The sequence below is a fragment of the Pholcus phalangioides genome, unplaced genomic scaffold, assembly GCF_987345545.1.
Source record: "Pholcus phalangioides strain wild (caught in Gottingen) unplaced genomic scaffold, Ppha-v1.0 ptg000015l_1, whole genome shotgun sequence".
In the NCBI taxonomy this organism is placed as follows: Eukaryota; Metazoa; Arthropoda; class Arachnida; order Araneae; family Pholcidae; genus Pholcus; species Pholcus phalangioides.
The window spans coordinates 63782099-63803029 of record NW_028301608.1 but is presented as its reverse complement, the minus strand read 5'-3'; the positions used below and the strand labels follow the sequence as shown (position 1 = coordinate 63803029).

General features: G+C 35.3%; 1 protein-coding gene across 1 annotated transcript in view; it reads right to left on the bottom strand.

Moving 5' to 3' along the window:
* LOC149076487 (matrix metalloproteinase-2-like) overlaps nucleotides 1-4978 on the bottom strand; it is a 69549-nt gene extending 64571 nt beyond the window's left edge. Inside the window, exon 1 of the mRNA XM_089244059.1 lies at nucleotides 4434-4978. Coding sequence (XP_089100185.1) covers nucleotides 4434-4676 — 243 coding nt within the window. The 5' untranslated portion in view covers nucleotides 4677-4978. The remainder of the gene's footprint in view (nucleotides 1-4433) is intronic.
* Between the last annotated feature and the right edge of the window lie 15953 nt (nucleotides 4979-20931).

Below are 20931 nucleotides of genomic sequence, written 5' to 3'. Positions count from 1 at the left end.
GAATATAAAAAAAGCCCGTGATTCATGCGATTTCATAAGGTAGGAGGTGCTTGGCGCCAGTACCGGAACCACAACCCGCCCAGGTGGGGATGTATAACATTAGAGGGAGGTTATACAGGTCGAATCATTGCAAGTCGTAGAGGAATAAAGAAAATAAAACCGCAGAACAAAAGAAAAATCGACATTCCACAACAAAATCCTGTAAAGATTCGGATTTGAATTCTCAACACAATAAGAAAAATGAAATAAGAAAAGAAAAAGCTAAAGTAGAGGTAACTAAAAGTCTTGAAAGAAAGAGCCTCTGAAAATGATTTGACGCAAGATAAAATCATTTATTTCTTCGAATCCTTCCTGTATCAAATCCTTAATTGGTTCGGAAAAACAATCCCAGTTTAACGGGGCCGTAAAAAAAAAAGAAAAGAAAAGAAAGGGTTCTTGACCATGTAAAGGTCAATTTGTTAGAGGCAGGTATGGAGTTTCTGCGTCCTAAAATGGATTCGATGCTGAAGTAACCCCAATTCCCTTTGATTTCTTCTTTCCCTTTGCTAGTAAAAAAAAAAATAATAATTCAATTTCAAAGAATAGAAATAAATCTTTGGATTTTATTTTTCTCGTACAACTTTTTATGTCATTGCTCTGAAAATCTTTTTTTTTTTTTCTCGTTTGACCCATAAACTGTTATTTCTTTCTTCCTTTTATGAACTTAGAAAATTCACAACTGAGTTTCGGATTTTTTTCTCTTTCATTTACAAAAGAAAAATAGGAAAGATTTGGCAATAAATAAAAGTAGCTGATAATGTAGAAGCTAATTTTTTATCTGATTCTTTGAAATTCAAATACCACAGCGTAAAATTCATTACAATTTTTCTTGTAGTAAGAAATCATAAATATCGACCGGAGGTTCATACAAAATGCTATAAATGCGTTTTTTTTGTAAAAATGCCTTTTATGAATTTTTCCTGCAGTAAATGCATATATTATAGCATTTTTCAGTGCCTTTTTGTCTGCTTGTTTTTGCAATTTTTGATGCCTCTAATTATAAATAATTTTCTTACATTACGTTTTCTAATTTTATTGGTATCAGTATCAGTAATTTGAACGAGTTCTTTTATCGTTTATTATATTCAATAATGTTTGTTTACTTTATAAGATGAAAAAAATTGTGTGACGTTATTTTAAGTATCAGTTTAGTGAGTTATGTTTTCTGAAAGCAATAATATTATCGATTATCATAAATAATGTCAAAATAATGAGGAAACTGTCAAAAAATTTTGAATTACAAACTAATATGGTTCAACCCGAATATATCATTTTATTTTCTCATTACCGAAAAATTTAATCCCCATTGATGAGATTGCTTTGTGATTTAATAAATTATTTATAATTATAGTATATATATAATTGTTAGTTAATTTGCAAACAAAAGAGATTGTGAGTTTTAAGTTAGCAATGAATTGATATTATATTGTCACCCGTACAAAAACGATTTTTTGCATAAAAGAAATCGCTTGGAACATACAAATAATGCAGGCAATTGTTGTTCAATTAGTTATTGTTCGAAACTGGCATTCATTCGTATAAAGCAGTTTCGAGCATGATGTAAGAAAGGGTTATTTTTCAAAGTTGGAATTTAAAAAAAAATACTTATCTATCGTAAAAAAATAATTATAACAAAAATAATGATGGTAATATATTAATAACTATATATTTATATATATATATATTCACGAGTAAAATATTTTTTTTCTCAAGTACGTGCAATGGAGTATAGCAGTGGTTCTCAACCGGTGCTCCTTGTGAACTTCCGAAGGGCTCCGCGGCCGCTCGAGAAAAATTAAAAAACAAAAAAACAGTAAATTTGAAGAAAAAATAATTATCAATATTTTTGAATAATAAAAATAGATCAGTAACTTTGATGAATAAACAAAAAATGGGCCTACGGGGCTCTCATACAAATAATATAGCTACTAGAAAGGGCTCGGCGAGTCAAAAAATGGTGAGAACCGCTGGAGTATAGTATTAGACCAGTGTTTCACAAAGAATTCAATATCGCCCCCTGCTGGGTGATGGTTTGTTTCGGGGGGGGGGGGTAGAAGCTACGAATTTACATCCTATAGGTTCACTTGCATTGAGGGGTGATGAGAGAAAAATTTTCTGATGAAGGGGGCAATGGAATAAAAAGTTTAGGAAACTATGTAGTTTAGACCGTTAGAAGAACTAGAGTTTTAGAATATTAGAAGAACTATAGTTTTAGAATATTAGAAGAACTATAGTTTTAGAATATTAGAAGAACTATAGTTTTAGAATATTAGAAGAACTAGGGTTTTAGAATATTAGAAGAACTATAGTTTTAGAATATTAGAAGAACTATAGTTTTAGAATATTAGAAGAATGAAGAGAATAAGAATATTAAAAGAATGAAGAGAATAAGAATATTAAAAGAATGAAGAGAATAAGAATATTAAAAGAATGAAGAGAATAAGAATATTAAAAGAATGAAGAGAATAAGAATATTAAAAGAATGAAGAGAATAAGAATATTAAAAGAATGAAGAGAATAAGAATATTAAAAGAATTACGGGTTATGAATTACAGAATACTTCGTTTCGACTTTTAGAAAAAGCAGAGCATTTTTATTTATTTTTTTTATAATTTACAGATAATATTTGTAGATATCGAGTATGACTTTCCAGATGATATTTCTATGCTCTTTTTTTCTTTCAGAATTCATAACAAGATTAAAAATGAGATTATAACACTGCTCATATCACAGAACTTGAACGAAGGGTACGTTTACATAAACAATGGCGGTACATTCAGTGAAATCATGGGAAAAAAAGGAAAATATATTAATAGAAAAAAATTCGATTACGTTACTGCTCCTCTTTCAGCAATAGTCATTATCATTATCTTTCAGGATCATCAACGCATGTATTCTCGTTAATCATATCAATGCTTAATGATTTGTTGATACATTTTTTTTTTTCCGGCGGGAATCAGTATGAATGAAGTTCTCTTATTTTTTTTTAAATATTTTTCTATACTACACAAACGGGGTCTTTGACCCCTCTCTCTTTTACATCATTATACAGTATATCTTAGACTAGCCGTGAACGTTGAAGGATTCGGGGGAAATTATTTTCCCGAAATAATGATGAACGTAATGAAAACAATGAAAACAATTTACATCATGTCTCCCTAACTCACTTATCATCACCGTTAGATGATATTCACTAATCTCTGCAAACCAATATCCAAATAAAGCTGCCAATTTTCTAAGACATATCCAAACACGTTTTAAAGATAAATATAAATATTTTGTTGTTATATTTGTCTTTCAAATGTGTTAAAAATGCCTTTAAATTAAAAACAATCAAAATTTCTTCACATTATCATGAAATATGTAAAATGCGCAAGAGAAACATATATAATGCTTATTATTCTTTCTCCTAAACATTTACTCCAACCCTTTACAGGCCAAATTCAGATGTGAATTGATTTTGATGATTTTTTTCCTTTTATTTTCCCCTTCCGATCTTTTAGTTTAGCGATTTAGAGCTATCGACCGAAAAACTCATGAAAAAAACTTTTCCTGCATATTTTCTGGACTTGCGCTCATTTCCATAGAAACAAACACTAACATTAAAAACAAAAGAAACTGAAATTAAATTTTATTCTTCCTTGAAATTAGGTAATTTAAAAAAAATTAAATATGTGACACTACTCTTAAAACGTCATTTTGGAAGAGAATATCGATTTTTTTTTCTCAATTTTTATGAAAACCCCATTTCTTGTGATTCCAAAATAGACCTTGGTTTGTTTATATGACACGTAGAGCCGAAGTTTTGCCCATTTTAGTGTTGCGTTTTTTCATATCAAGTAATCTGTGAATAAAAACTTTAAAACACTTTTCGTGAACTATTTTTGACATTTTACTTCAGAATTTTTGCAATCGTGTTTTTAATATTTTTTACAGGAATTTTTCTTAAAATTTTACATAAAAATGATTTTTTCTTAAAATACGGCATGAAAATGACGTTTTCTTAACATTTGACAGAGAAAAATGGCATTTTCTTAAAATTTGACATATAATGATTTTTTTTTAAAGTTTGACAGAAGGACTTTTTCATAGAAAATGACAGAGGTAGTCCAAAATTTATTATTGTTTTCATTATTTTGAGACAATTTCTATAAAAAAATTATTAATTAAGTTCACTCCAGTATTATTTTACAGAAAAGTGCTAGGAAAGGTAGTCGGATACTTTGAAATGAATGAACTTTTCGTTTTTGAATTAAAAATTGGAATCTCACAACTCCAGAAAAAACAAATCAAACTCTTTCAGGAAAGAATATTTTTTTTAATTGGTAAAACCGATGGGAATTGAAATTTCATGCGTTATCTTAAAGAAGAAAAAAAAAAATTTCACTACTCACTATAGTTTGTGGAAAATCACTAGAAGATCTCTTGTTGATGGACGAAGATGAGACGGGATGAGAATTGGCGCTCCTGGCGACTAAATGAAGAAGCAGCTGGACCGTTATCCAACGCCATGTCTTCCACCTGACGTTAGGGCTAACGACACGGAAAGACCAACAATTCAAACAACGAAACGTTCTGAAAAAATCCAAACAATTGTCCTTACGACGGGACCCGAGTCCGCTCGGGCCCCCATCCATGGTTCTACCCACACACCAGTCTTTTCACGGACAGGGCCCCGCGACATATACAATTTAACTATCTCACGATTATATTGTTATTTTTCCCCCCTAATTTGTAGTTCGTGGATCGGGGTCCGTCAGAAGATTGTATTGGAAACGAACGCGCAGTTTGACGTCCGCGGGGACGTCGACGGTGAAGAGATTTTTCCTCTCGACGTCTCGAGCAAAATGAAGGCGAAGACGTCTTTATTCGACCGGTTTTGGCTGCTTTCTGAGACGAGAGATTCTGTCAGAGGATATAGAAAGAGAGAGAAAAGCCCTCGATCCGTGAATCCCTGGCGGCGCTGCAGGCTGTTATTACGGCTTTTCCGGCCTTTCTTTTATTCACAGCCGTTTCATTTCACTATACCGTGTGAAAAAACGAACAAAAAAAAACAACAATAAAATAACACAGATCCATGAACCCCACCGCGAAAGAGAGGAAGAGGTTAAACAAAAGTTACCGGATAATAAAGTAAGGATTGGAGCATTTTGTGCGTATACGAAACACTCACAGTTCCCATTGTCATTCATCATATTTCCAGTAATTTTTACTTTTTTTTTGCGGATGTGTGTGTGTTTTAATGAGTCGGAATGAACGTATGATGAATGAGAAACGACACAATTGTCTATAGTGGGCATTTATTGGGCAAAACGGAAGAATAATTAACCGACGATGTTTCATTAATTAAGGAATGAATGCACTTCTTTTTCGAACGGGATCCGTGTTCAATGTTCATCCATATTAACCACCTCACTTGAAGTAGAACTTGAAAACGGTTTCTTGGAATTATATTAGGAAATTGAATAATGAAAGTGTGGTGATTGGTGTGGTGGTGTGTAATACGAAGCTTCAAACATGGAAATTCTTTATTTTCCTTCAATACAAAGGATTACCCTACGATTACATACGTAAACGTCAACCATTCAGGCTATAAGTTAAAATCGAACTTCTCGAGAAAGTTTTCTACTCCCGATAATCTTAATGTTTACGAGGGTCCGGGAAAAGAGTACTACCACATGACCTTGTGAACAGCTCACTTTCTACAAAAGATAATAAGTGCAAAATGCCTAAAAATGCAGACTTCAAAAATATCAGGGTTGACTCTAAAATTATTATTTTACTTTCCTGTATACGGAAAGTAAAATTTGTCTCGGAGGATTTTTTGAATTTTGGGGTTCCTTCTCGGAGCTACTCTTAGGAGTGTCGCGACAGGTGTGACTACGCAGGGCCTTTCCCCGCACTCACAGAAATAAAAAATATTGAGTGGAGGGGGATATCGATGCCAGGCCCGTCATTTGGGGAGGTCAGGGTGGGGCAATCACCCCCTCCCCCTCCGGCTTTTCAAAAATTTAAAAAATACAATAAAATTGAACAAGAATGCAGAAAAATATCTATCAAAAGTTGTTTCTGGTGTGTTGGTTTTTTTTGTTTTTTTTTTGTGATTTTTACAGCCTCGGTTACTACTATTATTGCAGTAATTTGTAATAAATAATCAAATGTTGAATATTTATTGAGTGAAAAAAAAACACAAAATTCTCTCACAGTTTAGAAACATACAAACAATGAATAACCTGTGAATTTGTCACTTCCAAATTCGGATCATTCATTTTCATTTTGGATTTCATATCTAGTAAGTTTTTCCTCAGACTCAAAAGCCGTTAGATGCAGTTTCGTGCACGCATGGATCCCACCCGGGCACGGCACGGGGGCCTCAGAAAAATGAGAAGTAGTTGAATTTTCGACAATTTTTCAGGTAGGGCCTCAGAACAATCTCTTGGCCCTGGGACTCATGATATTCTTAAGACGGCCCTGGTTAGATGATTCAAAATTACATACAAAACGGTTCATTTCCCAAACACGGTCCATGCTCTACCGCCGTCGGGCAATTTCAGCATATACCCAATAGGGCTGGACAGTGGTGGATTTTATTATGCGAGAATAATAATGATAACACACAAAACAGGGAATAAAATAAAACGCACAGCAAGTAAACGGTTATGTGTTGTTAGTCTGTTCTCTTTGGAGAGGCTTTATTATTATACACTAGCTGTAATTCCCGGCGCTGCCCGGGTTTTCTTCAGTTACTGAGAGGATTGAAAAAGAGGCAAACCATTATAAAGGCATATGAACGTCGGAACCACGGTAACCAAAGTAAACATTCCGAAAGTGATTGTTGAGGACCAGGAACCATTGTTGCCCGATAGTTTTTCGCTTATTTCGGGCAATTGCCCTGTTCTGACGAACTTTTAAAATAGCCTATCGTTCAAGTCAGATCCCTTTTGGTATATATGCAAAATTTGCCATAGATCGATCTGAAAATGTAATTTGTATAGAGAACACACACAAATAATCAATTTTATACATATAGATTTATTATTTACATTTGGCCGTGAAGTTTGAAAACGAACTACCGCCAACCAACACTGTGCCGCCAACGGAAATCGAACCCGGGCCCACAGGATGAGAGGCCGTAATAAAGTTCACACGACCTCACAGTCACCAAAGTGTGATATAAGGCTGCACATCTTTTTCGTAGTCCATTTTCACATGGCAAAAAAATTTTAAATTTAGCAGTCTTTAAACAATATCAGTATCGCAATATATTCCAGAACAATTAATAGCTTTCTAATTAAATAACTTGAAATTCGAGATGAAAGTTAACAGAATTGCGTAGGAAAAGCTTTTGTGATTTCAGATTTGGCGTATAAATGTGAATATTTCTGAATTACGTATCACTCGTGATAATTCTGCAGATAAAGGAAAATAAATATTGACAAAAACGGGTTGTTGTTGTTTTTGTTGTAAGAGAGTGAAATTTCGGGCGGGGAGGACGGTGGCGACGATCTGTCAAAGTCGCCTTGATATCGATGACGTCAGGTCAAAAATACGTCAGAATTAGCTCGTGAAGAAAGCGTCCACGACGACGTGGGTGTCATTTTGCATAAAAGAAACGAATCCATAGCGATTTTACGCTCGGACGAAGTTTTTTTTTTCCTCGTCGAGCGTTATTTAAAACAGCATGGCCGTGAAATTGAAGACATCTTGATGCCAAAACACTGTCTCCGCTTACCAAATACAACATGTTGGTCATCAAAAAAAAGAAAAAGAAAGTCTTCATCTTTCTTTTTTGCTTCTTATCTTTAGTGTCTGATGTACCCACGCGCATTTCCAGTTACTTTTCCTTTCGGAAACAAGAAAAAGAAAAAATAACGCAATTTTCATGGTTATAAAATACGTCTAATTTTTTTTTTCTACTGCTCTAACACAACAGATGTTCATACATTTCTTTATCTCTATATCCCCCCCCCCCCCGAAATTTGAGTATGGAATTCAGAGTTTATCAAAAAATAACTGGTATTAGACGAATATCTCAGATTATATCATTTACATCATTCAAATTTTTTGTTTTTGTAGAATGCCGATTTCAAGTTTTTCCAATAATTGTGATCCAGTTCCAGTGCATTTATAGAGACGAAAAAGCACAGGGTGTCCCATAAATTCATAAAAAGTTTAAAAATTGAAGGAATTCGAACATTTAAATGCAGTTTCAGAAAAAGTTATTCCCACGAAAGATTTTTTTTTTTTATTATGGAAAAAAGTAGTTCAAATTTGTGGCGATAGAAGGCGCTGCACGAAAGAAAATCGTATAATTCCTTCTCTGTGTGAACTTGTCTTCACTCCCTTAATACATATCTGAAACGTTCGTAAGGCTTCAGCCGGTGATTCGTGACTGAGGTAAAACAACTTCGCCAATAGTGCTTTATCCACCAATGTCAACATCACAATGAAAACTTCATGTAAGTGCCAGTAACAAGAAAATTCAGATTATTTAAGCACATTTCAGTTGCACTCGTTCAGAGAAGTAGATGAATTATTCCATACTAAATTTATTTACATCACTTTTGAAGAAAAATTTCCTGTGGAAAATGACTTGCACCATTTCTGCATGGAATGAAATTTCATATTTGCCACTCACGTTAAAAAAATCATTCAGAAATAGGACGTAAATAAAGTTATTTTTTATAGCGTTTCATACATTGATTTATTTTTTTTAATTTAAAACAAGTGAAACTGCATAGTATGAGTTGGGGTATGAGAGGGTGTGGGCGGGGTGCATGTGTGGTGTAGCAGTAGTAGGTAGGGCCTCCAAAAGAAAAATGGCTCGGGGATCCATGATGTTCTTAAGTCAGCCACCTCGTTGGGCAATTTGCCTGTTGTGGCGTTGTATTTGTATTCGTATAATTAATGAAATTCAATTACAGAAAAAATCTGAATTTTCTAACAGATAAGAAACGTATTATCCAAGGGGGTGTACGAGAAGGTAAGTCGCATTGCTCTGGGGGGGGGGGAATCCGTGAAGGAAAAAAGGTTGGGAACCACTGATCCATTCTAAATCCATTCTAACAGGTTTCGTTTGATCGGTCTTCATACAGTATAATCAAAATTAGCGAGCGTATAAAAGCTTTTAATTCTAATTTCTGAATTCAAACTGTACATGAAAAAAAAAAGAGGCAAGTCTTTAGGGAGAAAACAATTTTCTATTTTTCTTCGAATCAATTATCTTTCCAAATACAGAATCTGTTGTTTGTGGTTTGATTTTATTCAGAAAAACGCCAAGCAGTCTCCAACGTAGGAATAAAATAAAATCTGAACAAACTAATAAAAACATTTTTTTTCCTATGTACATGCGGAAGCGGATGTCATAACTTTCCGTTTCCGCCCTCAGCCATTCACTTGGAAATCGTGCAAGTGAGACTTGCTTGGAAACTGGAGAAAAACATTTGAGGCTTTTATTTTCACTCCTTCCTCTCTCTCTCTCTCTCTCTCTTTTACGAGAAGTTTCAAGATAAAAAAAAAGTAAACAAAATAAAGTCCTGGAGACAGTATCATCTAATTTACACCCAGTAATTCGCATTAAACGTTCTTTTGAAAAAAGGGGAAAACAAAAACAAAAAGGAATCGCTTTATTTTAAGAGATGCGTGATTTTAATTTACGACACACTGCCAAAAAATCACGGTGTAATTAAGTAATGTATATGTTTGCAACCGAAACGCTGATGCCTCAATATCAACAGCATTTGCGGAGATATTTATATCCGAGAGAGGAACGGTAACGAACTATCTCGAACAGTACGCTGGGATTCTGTCTGGCAACTGTCGGCAAGTCGATTGACATAACACTGAAAAGAACAACAACGACGACATTTCGACAGTCAAAATATTGACAGTCGCAACACCGACAACAATATCGGCCGTTACTGTCAATGTTCCGGTATCATAGATGTCACAATTCGGTCTTTCTTGGCCATTCTGTCTCCTGGCATTATGACTATTCTGGGACATAAGCCATCACGCATTTTAACCTGTCCCTGTTATTCTCAAAGGGAAATAATAAAAATGGGCATAAGACACAGCAACAATATCCGTCGTTACCGTAATGTTATAATGTCTAAGATCTGATTCTGTCCTTTTTGGTCATTCTACCTATCTACGATGTGAATATTCTGGAACAAAACCAAAATCCCTCATCCACTTCAATTTGACACTCATTACTTCGTTAACTCTCAAAGGAAAATTTTATCACCTAAAATATTGGCAGTCGAAACATCGACCGACAGCAACAATATCGGACGTCACTGTCAATGTTTTGGTGTCTCAAATGTTGTCATTCTGTCTTTCTCTGTCATTCTATTTATCGGTCTTAGACTATTCTTTCTCTCGAATCGAGCACAACTCCGATCTATCACCATGGGGAATTGACCACCGAATGAGTTGTTCCGGAAAAGTGTGCATTTGTACCTAATAGATTGAGTGGATATCTAGTGTTGTACGAGGATTTTTTTAATGCTGTCATTAATTTTTCAAACTATGAATATCCTGAGGCACAGCCCATCACGCATTCTAACTTCCCGTTCATTACCTTCTTTTTTTAAGCACACCAAAATTTCGACAACTAGAACATTGACGGTCGAGACACGAACGCAAGATCAACTGTAACAACATCGGTCGCTACTGTCCAATGTTCTAGTGTCTTAGAGTTCTTCTACTGTCTTTCAAGTTCTTTTTCTCTATCGGCATTATGACTATTCTGATCATAAGAACCATTACTCATGCAAACTTAACACTCATTTCGCTGCTACTGTCATAGGACAACGATAATGGCGTTTCGACAACAAAAATATTGACAGTCAAGGCATCGACATAAAATTGACGGCAGCAATATCCATCGTTACTGTCTATGTTCCGGTGTCTTAGATTTCATTCTGTCCATCTTGGTTATTCTATCTGTCGGAATTATGTCTATTCTGGGACAAAAGTCTTTAAGCATCTAAACTTGACACTCATTCCTCTGCTCCTCTCAGAAGGCAACACCTCTGTCAATATGTTGGTTGCAACATATTGACGGCCGCAACAATGACATAAAACCGGTGGCAACTATATTGGTAGCTACTGTCAGTGTTTCTGTGTTTTAGATGTCATCATTCTGGTCATTCTATCTATCGGCATTATGACTATTCTAGGACACAATACATTACGCATTTTAACTTAATGCTCATTACCCTGATACTCTCAAAAGACAACGGTAACAACATCGGTAAAGATATGTGAATTTCGTAAATAAAAAATCAAAATCAGAAATTTCACATTTATTCGTAAAAATAGAAAAGAAACTAAAAATTTTCACCTTTAGAGTTTGGCATTCATCTGCAAAAAAAAATTTTTTTTTTTTGAATCAGGGATTTTACATTCATCCGCAGAAATATTTTCAAATCAAAAATTTTGCATTCATTTGCAAAAACGAACTAAACTAACGACACAATATCCTTTTTTTGCAATTGAAATTAAGAAGCCAATTATTATTAAAGTACTCTACTATCCTAGAATTCAAGTGCTCAGCAAAATTATTACTAATTTCAGCTTTAAAAAGATGAATTATCAAGATTTCACGGAAAAGTGGTAAAGGTCAAACTTTCGCATTCATTCACCAAAAATGCCAGATTTCGCATTTATAACATTCATTTTGAAAAAACGAAAACTACATATCTCTAAACATCAGTCGTTAATATTCATGTTTCAGTGTCTTAGATGTCGTCTCTCTGTCTTTGGTCATTCTGCCTATCGGCGATGAGGGGCTATTCTGGGACAGAGAACGCATCTAAACTTGGCACGCTCATCACTCTACTTCTCTCCTGGCTATCAAATTATATAATCGGGGCGGGGTGAGGCGTGCAAAGTCACGTGCAACTAGTTGAAAAGCAATAGTCAATCAAAGGATGTCTAGCTTAAACCTGTTCCCTAAATTGGATGCTGGGCAAACCAAATCAAAGCGAGAGGATATAACATTTAAATGACTTCTTCTTTCTCCTTCTCTTAAATGCCCCCTTGGATCTTACTTCTAAGGGTTGGGCTTAGATCAATGATAATTCTAGCTATAGCAATATATATAACCCCACCCTAATATCTAGTTATTTTTTTCACATTCAAGCATATCCAAGATGAGCATTTTTCCCATGAATGAGAAGTAAATGACAACTTGCATGTACTCAAATGTATCTTACTCATCCGGGAAAGTCTTGTCAAAATGAAAGGCTATGGCCTTCACTGCTGGTGCTGGCAGAGTCATTATTATTACCACTTTTGTGGCAAATATGTCTCTATCTATGGGCAAGGGTGATGTAAAAGGACATTTAGAACTATCCGTCTGAAAGACCATACTGTTTATTTGCCAGTTGATATTCTTCTTCTTCTTTTTTTTTTTTTTGCATCCTGTATTCAGAGGTTATTATTCTCGGTCAGAATTTAGACAGTCGACAAAACCAGAAGTCATGAATACGTATTGGGGGGGGGGGGGGTGCATTGCTCTGGCACCAGTGACCACATGGCCTACTGCTTATGTAACAGACCTTGTCATCAGTGGTGTCTATTGTCGTAACGGGTGGGATCGAGTGATATACGATGACGTCACGAGGGAACTCGCAACGGATCTATGACTCTCTTCCATCCTCATCCTTCCTCAAGAGTTCCCTGAAAACGAGAAGAAGGATTTTATATCAGAAATACACAAAAAAGCTAGGTCGAGGCCAGGAATGATGTGTCATTGAACTCGTTAAAGAGTGGATTACGACACTGAAAATTTCGTGGTTTTGTTTTTTTACGTAAGTGTGTGCCTTTCTTCGATAATGATGATTCGGTGATATACGAGATGTACGTTCGTATGTATATATGTATATTATTCCGTATCGTATATAGTCACATTCAGTGGAAATAGTGAATAATCGAGCATAGACTTACTCATGAATTGGTAAAGCGTCACACTCGAGGGAAAAAAAAAGTTTAGAAAGTGTTAATGTTACCACTTGAAAGTGATATTGATTGAATTTTCGTGTAAGAATAAAATAAAATAAAAACCATAAACGTATATATTATGGCTGGTCCGATTTATCGATTAATTGGGTCGGTTAATGTATCAATTGTTAATCGCAGTTAAAAATTTTAGTTCAGTTAATCGACTCGATCAATTCGATTAAAATTTTTATTAAAAGTATGTGAATTAACTTGATTTTTTTTTTTTTTTTTGAAATACCGATTAGATGTCTAAAATCATGTTCTGTACAGAACATTTTGGATAAGTGACTATATTTAAAAATATTTGAATCAATATTTTGATCAAATTAGATTCAATATTTTGATCAAATTAGATTCAATATTTTGATCAAATTAGATTCAATATTTTGATCAAATTAGATTCAATATTTTGATCAAATTAGATTCAATATTTTGATCAAATTAGATTCAATATTTTGATCAAATTAGATTCAATATTTTGATCAAATTAGATTCAATGATAACTGATGATTTTAATTTCAAATTGAGTTTGATCAAAGTTTACGAATACAATACCAAAATTTATTGTCTCCACTATGAACAGTAGTTTTTCGTATTCTTGGAAGCATTGGCTCATCTGCTGACAAATACCATTCGAGAGGAGTTTCTGGGAAACCTAGTAAAGATGACTGGGATCCCAGTGAAGAAATTGCAGGTTTTGGCAATCATGTTTAGCATATTAAATTGCTTGAAGCGGGCATTCTTAATTTATTAACCTAAATCCCTATACATCTATCCCTGTTTACAGCTATTGAATAGGTGAGTGAAATGAATAAAACATATTTTATAGCATCTATTAATATTATACGGTCACAAAAAATATTCGATTAAAATTCGATTAATCGGTCAATTAATCTATTAACATTTTTGATTAACCAGTTAAAAATTTTAATCGATTCCCAGCCCAAGTATATATACTATATGCATTGTTTTGTTTATTATGTTTCACATTTCTTTCGATATGGAAATTTTTCTTTGTGCAGAACAGAGGTATCAACTTACGAGTCCTCTCGTGTCTGATACTGCATTAAAGCCATTGGCGCCGAAACCTGGGGACTGAGGCCCTTTGAGCCCCCCCCCCCCCTCAGATAAATTTTTTAAGGAGCTGAGGGCCTCCAATAATTTCTGAAAAAGCAATGCAATGCTCATTCTATCTCCTGCGTACGCGCTTGAGTCCCGTATATACAGGACAACCAGAAACTTTCAGTCCCCCCCCCCATTCTTCATGTCGGCGCCTTTGATTAAAGTTGTTGTTTTCTTTCATTTATGAAGAATATTTCAATTTTCCCCGTGTTCAATAATGATATTTATTGCTAAGAAAAAGCCTAAAATATTTCAAACATTTGCAAAATGAAGTTATAGGGTCATTCCAGGAAAAATTACAAAATGTTTCTGTATCACTCAGAGATGTTTGATCATTCAGATATTTCTCGTTTCTGTATCTGTGCATTATTGTACAATGATTTCTTGCCTTTTCTTCTCAGTGTAGTCGCACCCGCACCAAGGTAATTTCATGTGAACAATGGTTAATTATATCGGGACCTACCACTTGAAGCCGATTGCTAACTACATCCATGCTTTTTTTTTTCACTGAGATGAGAGCTCACACATAGTTGAACGAAATATTAAATGAGTGCTTTTTTTTCCTCGTAGGTTTTACCAGGGGTGGATTTATGGTTTTGCCTCCCTCTCTTGTTCTAATATGATATTCTTGACCACCCATCCACTACCCAAATTTGCCGCCTATCCGAACTTGCTTCCTTTGGCTATATAGTCCGTTTGGCATTCCTTTAAATGTGATTCTGCGTTTCACGCTCGTTAAATCGTTAAATGAATATTCACTCGCAAGTAGATGCATTTCTCCTTTCAGTATATTTTGATTGAATTAGGTGTAGTTGAAATCAAATATGCAATATGAGACTTTTGTTCTTCTTTTTTTTTCCAGCCAGCCTGTAGAGTGGTTTGCCTGTTGTTGTTGGGAGTTTGCATTTGTAATCTCGCAACAAGAGACTCAATTGTATATTAAGCTACCACTGTACAAAAAATAAGCTCAGTGGAGACTTAATGGGACCCGGGTCGAGGGCCCTGATACAAACGAAGGCATCCAACAACAAAAAAAATTTCTTCATATATATATTTACGTACACACATATACATACATATATACAGGGTGTCCTGTAAGTGCTAGCACGGTCTTATCTCATCAACTGTTCGTCGTAGAGGTACGATTCCAGTTTAAAAACTGATCAACAGGCGTTCAAAAATTACCCTGCACCAGTTTTCAGAGTGAAAATATAGCGTGTCACAAAATAAAAAAAATCTAAATTTTTATACGCCCCCCCCCGCTCTAACTTCCAGTTAGAAAGTTCTTACCCTGCCTCTCTTGGTGCCAATAAAAAAAATTCCATGCTTCTAAGTGTTATACTCACAGAGATATTGGAATTCGTTAAACGGAAAAAATTTGTAAACGATTGCGAAAATTGGTAAAACGGTTTTTCCACATTTAGAGCTGTTTTTCCCCAACTTTCCTCCGTTTTTCAAATTAGAATATTTCTCTGAATATTACACTTAGATTCAGGAAATGTTTTGTTAGCCTCAGGAGAGACATGACGTAGCACTAACTTTTTAATTGGAAGTTAGAGGAAAAGGGGACTGTATAAAAAAATGTAGATTTTTTATTTTGTTACATACTATATTATCACTCGTAAAATTGGTAGCTTTAGATCACCTGTTGAACATTTTTTAAACTGGAATCATACCCTACTACGGACGGTTGATGAGATACATGCCGTGCTACCACTTACTGGACAACCTGTATATAATTCTAATGACTGGTGCTGCTCGATTCTTTCTCTATAATTGAAACATTTAAACGACTTAAAAATCGTTGTAAAGGGGTTAACATATGGAAAAGGAATTCAGAATTTTAAGACCAAAGTGCATATTTTTAAAGGCGTAGAAAAAGTTCCCACGGACGCAATGAGACGAATTTCAATGAACCGCATTATTCAATTTGAAGTTTTAATTAATTAGATAGTACTTGGTGCATGTATTTAAAATCAAATTTTTTTTAGATTATAATTTTTCGTTACACTTTTTTCAAACTTAACTCGTTTATTGATTTTAGAGCTTGACTCAATTAGTGAAAATTTGAGATTCTCATTGGCGAATTCATGAATGAAAATGACCTTCGAATTAAGCTTTTCTACTCGAAAGACACGCAGGCTTGTGAAGGAACCTTGGCTTTGGTTCGGAAAAAAAATAGAATATGAATACGAACAAAATGCCGCGTACAATATGATGTTACGTTTCTTTTGGGTTCGTTTAACGCATCGTTGATCAGAAAATGACTCAGCAAAAGCAACTAATTTTGACAGGAAGCATCGTGCGTGAGAGGATGCTTTCTTGTCGACTTCCATGGTAGCAGGGGAACAGGAAGCTACGAGGGTGGCTTCATCAGATGAAGATCAAGGTCAAGACTCTTACCCCCCCCCCCCCCCCCGAAATAGTCATATTGTTCAGCCACCTGCCCGGGTTAAAAATAGCTCATTCTTTTTCATAGTTTTCAGTATGCAAATATTACTTGACCCTAGTCATATACACTGACGAAGTCTTTCGCCTCCTTAAAAGCTTCTTATTTTAACATTGACAAGCCCAGATATACAGAGAAACGCGATGTCTCTCTCCAATATTCATAAAAAAATGCGAAAGACTGGATATACCAAGCGGAGATGAAGATCTGATCGGAAAAAAAATTCATATGCTTCCACATGGAATCGAACAACTAACCAATCTCTCGCAGTCCAGGCGAGTGCCGCTGTGTGGTCGTGTGGCATCACGCTGGACTCTAGTCGTGACGATGCAGGTTCGAACCCTGTTGGAGGCAGAGTGGTTGTCAATTGAAGTTGGTTTTCTGCAGTTTTTCAAGAGATTGGTGATTCGATTCTCCGGGGAGGCATGTGAATTTTCTTTCTGAGCTTCATCTCCGTTTAGTATCAAGTCATTCGTACTTTGTGAGATCAGACATATTGTGCAGGGGATTTCTCTCGATCACTCACAGCGGATTTCTGAAGCACTTTTCCCTGTACCTTTTACTTTGCACTTGCTGAAAATCGGAAAAAAGTCTACTTCCTTAAGACAAATTTATTATTTTATAGGAGGAAGGATTTTGTGATTTCTACTACGCCGAGGAAAGCGGGGACCCGTTTCTTGCATGGGAAAATGGGACACGCACCCAGGCCCTACAAATTTTCCGGGCCCTGAAATTGGCTGCTTTTTGTACGAGAGGCACGAACCCCTCTCCGACGCCTTTGCCCTTAAAGAGCATTATATACTATATATAAAGAGCCCCGAAAATTCGTATTTGCTTGGGACCTGTTATGAGAAACAGGCCCTAGAAGAAAGGGTTGAGAATTCGGGTAGGTGAATCGAATTAAAGGCCCTTAATTTTAGCAGCTTCCAAATTCATTAATACGAGAAGTAGTGAATATAATTGATGCCCACTGTAAATAAAAAAAAGTTATTACCATTTAAAAATAGAGTCGTATTTCAATGACTAACGAAGGAGGATTCTTCAAACCAGACTAATCATATACGCTATACTTCAAAATTCCGATATCATTAGCTGCTCAAACAAGCAAATTTCTCAAGAAAAAGTCATCAAACGAAGGAAAAAATATAGGGCAAGAAGGCGTTGAAAATGTCCAGCCACACAGACTTGCGTAACAAGGTTGCAACTACGAGATTCTTGTTCAGCTACTAGATGAACAATGGGTACGAGAAATAAAAAACACTCACACTCTGAATTTCTTAAAGAAAAGAACCAAAAGGAATGACCAGAATTTAAATCGGACTTATCCGTTGACTATTCCTAGAGCACGACCCAGCAAGTCTTAAGGCACTCTTCTTGAAAGTCCCACGCGTGGTAAACGGATGCCACATTTCTCACTGTCATTAGAAAGGAGAAAGAAGAGACAAATTAGAAATCCGTCTTTTTCTTTTCCTTAATATAATTTTTGTTATAATGTTTCGGAACATAATGGGTTTCTCGTAAAAAAAAACCTCGGCTTTCAAATGGAATGTAGGAAGCATCTCTCCCCTTTAATCGAGAGTATCTGTGACTATTGGCGGCGTATTCCGTTACTTTCGCTCATCTCCTTGAATGAAGACTACACTGCAGATCAACTTGTCATGTTGAACGATTTAATATTAAAAGCATTTAGTAGTTAATGCGGTTGTGATATGGATTCTATTTTCCCATCGTTATGAAGTTTGTTGATATTACCCTCATGTCAACAAACAAATATATAAATGTAACCTTCACATTTTGTCTTCATGGCCATCCTCAAGGCCCATTAAATTTCGTAGCATCTGCATCAACGGTCTTGAAGCCTCAACGCATCTCTCTCGAAGCTTTCGCAGTGGCCCGCCGATGAAAGAGCTTACATAATACAGAATTTAGGGAAATGCTGGAAAAAAAAAGCCTCAATGAAATGCATTCCACAATTATTTCTTCCAATTGTGAAATAAGTAATTTCAAAATTACTTTTAGAAAACATTTCTTTGTTTAAACAATGAGAGAAACAATTTCAGATTCAATGAGAATATTCACAATTCATGAAAATTCATAATTAAAGAAAAATATTTCCATAGTAATTGAAAAAAAATATTTTCAGTATTGATGTGGAAATTCATATTAAAAAAAATTCAGAATTATAACAGAAATTCATATTTAATGGTAAAAATAATTTCAGAAAAATTGGAAACTCCTATTTAGTCTCAGAATAAATGAAATTCCGCAATTATATTGGGCCACTTGTTTGACACGGAACCCTGGGTCTCAATGATCCGACCCGTTAAGTCACCATTGTGTGAATCTGGATACCGCAGTGTACTTGTTGGCCCTCAGACTTCAGGGGAATTTTTTTTCTTAGCCCGCAATGTTTGTTGAATACCCTAGATCTACGAAAATGTTAATTTATCACACGGGTATTGTCACCGATTTCTACGAATCCCCAAATGTGTCAAACAAATGTATTTTTGGCTTATCTCCGTCTATTAAGGAAAAAAATTTCTACGAGTGTCATATGAATAGATATTTCCTATATGGTGTCCTCTGTCCTTGAAAAAAAAACCCTTGTCTCCTAGAAATCTTAGTTCTCAGAATTGATTCCGATTGCACAAATTAGAGTTAATTATTTGCAGTAATAGCACTTGTGCCTAATAATAGCTCCAAATGAATGGTTAGATCGTCTTCTTTTTCTGGAAATATTTGATGAATAAGTCTTTCACGACTTCAGAAATCCCTAATTATACAACCAAGTGTAGAGGAAAAAACACCCACTAACTACACAAACTTGGTAGATAGCCCTACCCAGCGAAATTCTCGTTTTTATAAAACCCCATCCGCTGTGTTGAAACCACATCGTGTGGTTTTTAGATCAAGGGGTGAATCCTGATGACAGAGGGTGTCGCCATATATCCGCCAGGAAGCGGGGGTGAAACAGGAGATAAGGGTTTTCCCCCCAATGTATACCGAGTGAGTGTGTACTATGTTCCCAAGACAAGGGTTGTGAATCACTGAAATTGAGGTGTTTGTTTCCACTTCGGGGTGGACTTTCTCTAACCTTTTTGTCATTAATTTTAAAGATTTTGAAGGCGTTGCTTCCGATTAGGTATCTCTCTGTATTTTCTCGAATCAAAATCAAAGATTTATGTTGATCAGTGAATCACAGTTTTCGCGGAAATATTCTGATTGTTAAAATATGGAACACATGAATGTGTGTATTATCGTCACATCACTGTTGAAAATATTGTATACAGTCATCAAGAATAAGAAAAAAAATATATGACATGAATGTCGCTCTCCACTTGTTAATACAAGATATACAGAAGACTGGATGTTGTGAAGATATTTATTATTTGAGATGTTAATTTTTTAAGGAAGGAAAAAACTCATCCCGGTAGAGGCAGAGATGAGTTTTTTCCTTCCTTTAAAAAAAAAAAAAAAAAAAAAAAATTAACATCTCAAATAATAAATATCTTCACAACATCCAGTCTTCTGTATATCTTGTAAAAAAAATATAGTCATTGTTTGGTGAATTGTTATTAACTGCATTAGAGGTGACAGTAATGTATGCGCTCTATACAGGGTGTACAGGAAACTCCTTTGGGCTGAAAATAACTTACGAACGAAGAGTCACAGATATTCATCTTATATGACGGTGCAATAAAGTGTCTGCGCACGATTAGACACGACAATCGTGAATAATAATTGGGAGAAATATGAAAATTACAATTTTTTACTGCTCCCAATCTACAAAACGTAGACTAGCAAAATTTGCTCCTGTCTGTATACGTCGAGATATCGGTGGTACCTGAATTTACAAAAAGCCTGCTGGTGACTTTCGATTGGACATTTTGTTATTACTACTCTTTCGCAACGACCTTTATTTCTGAAATACTCCTCTTGCACTTACTCGCTTGTAATACTTTTATTGCATTGTAATCAACCCGATTGGGAGAGAGAATTAGTGGTAGACATACTAATGTTTTAATATCACTGAAAATAGCACTTCAGAGCAGAGGTTTCTGAAAGAGGAGTACGCGCACTTCTGGGGGCCCTCGCAAGAAGTTGTCAAGGGTTCAGCGGGATGTGTTTCAGAACAAATATATTCGCTCGATATATTCAATTCACTCTAATTTTCGCTTCGGCGCATAGCTCAGGGAGTTCATGGTTTCGTCAGTTCTAAGATGTTCTCTCAGATAAGTATTAATTGAGAAGCACTGCGCTGCTGTGAATAAAAATATACTTCATTAAGAAAGAAAGTTTTAAATGTTGAATAT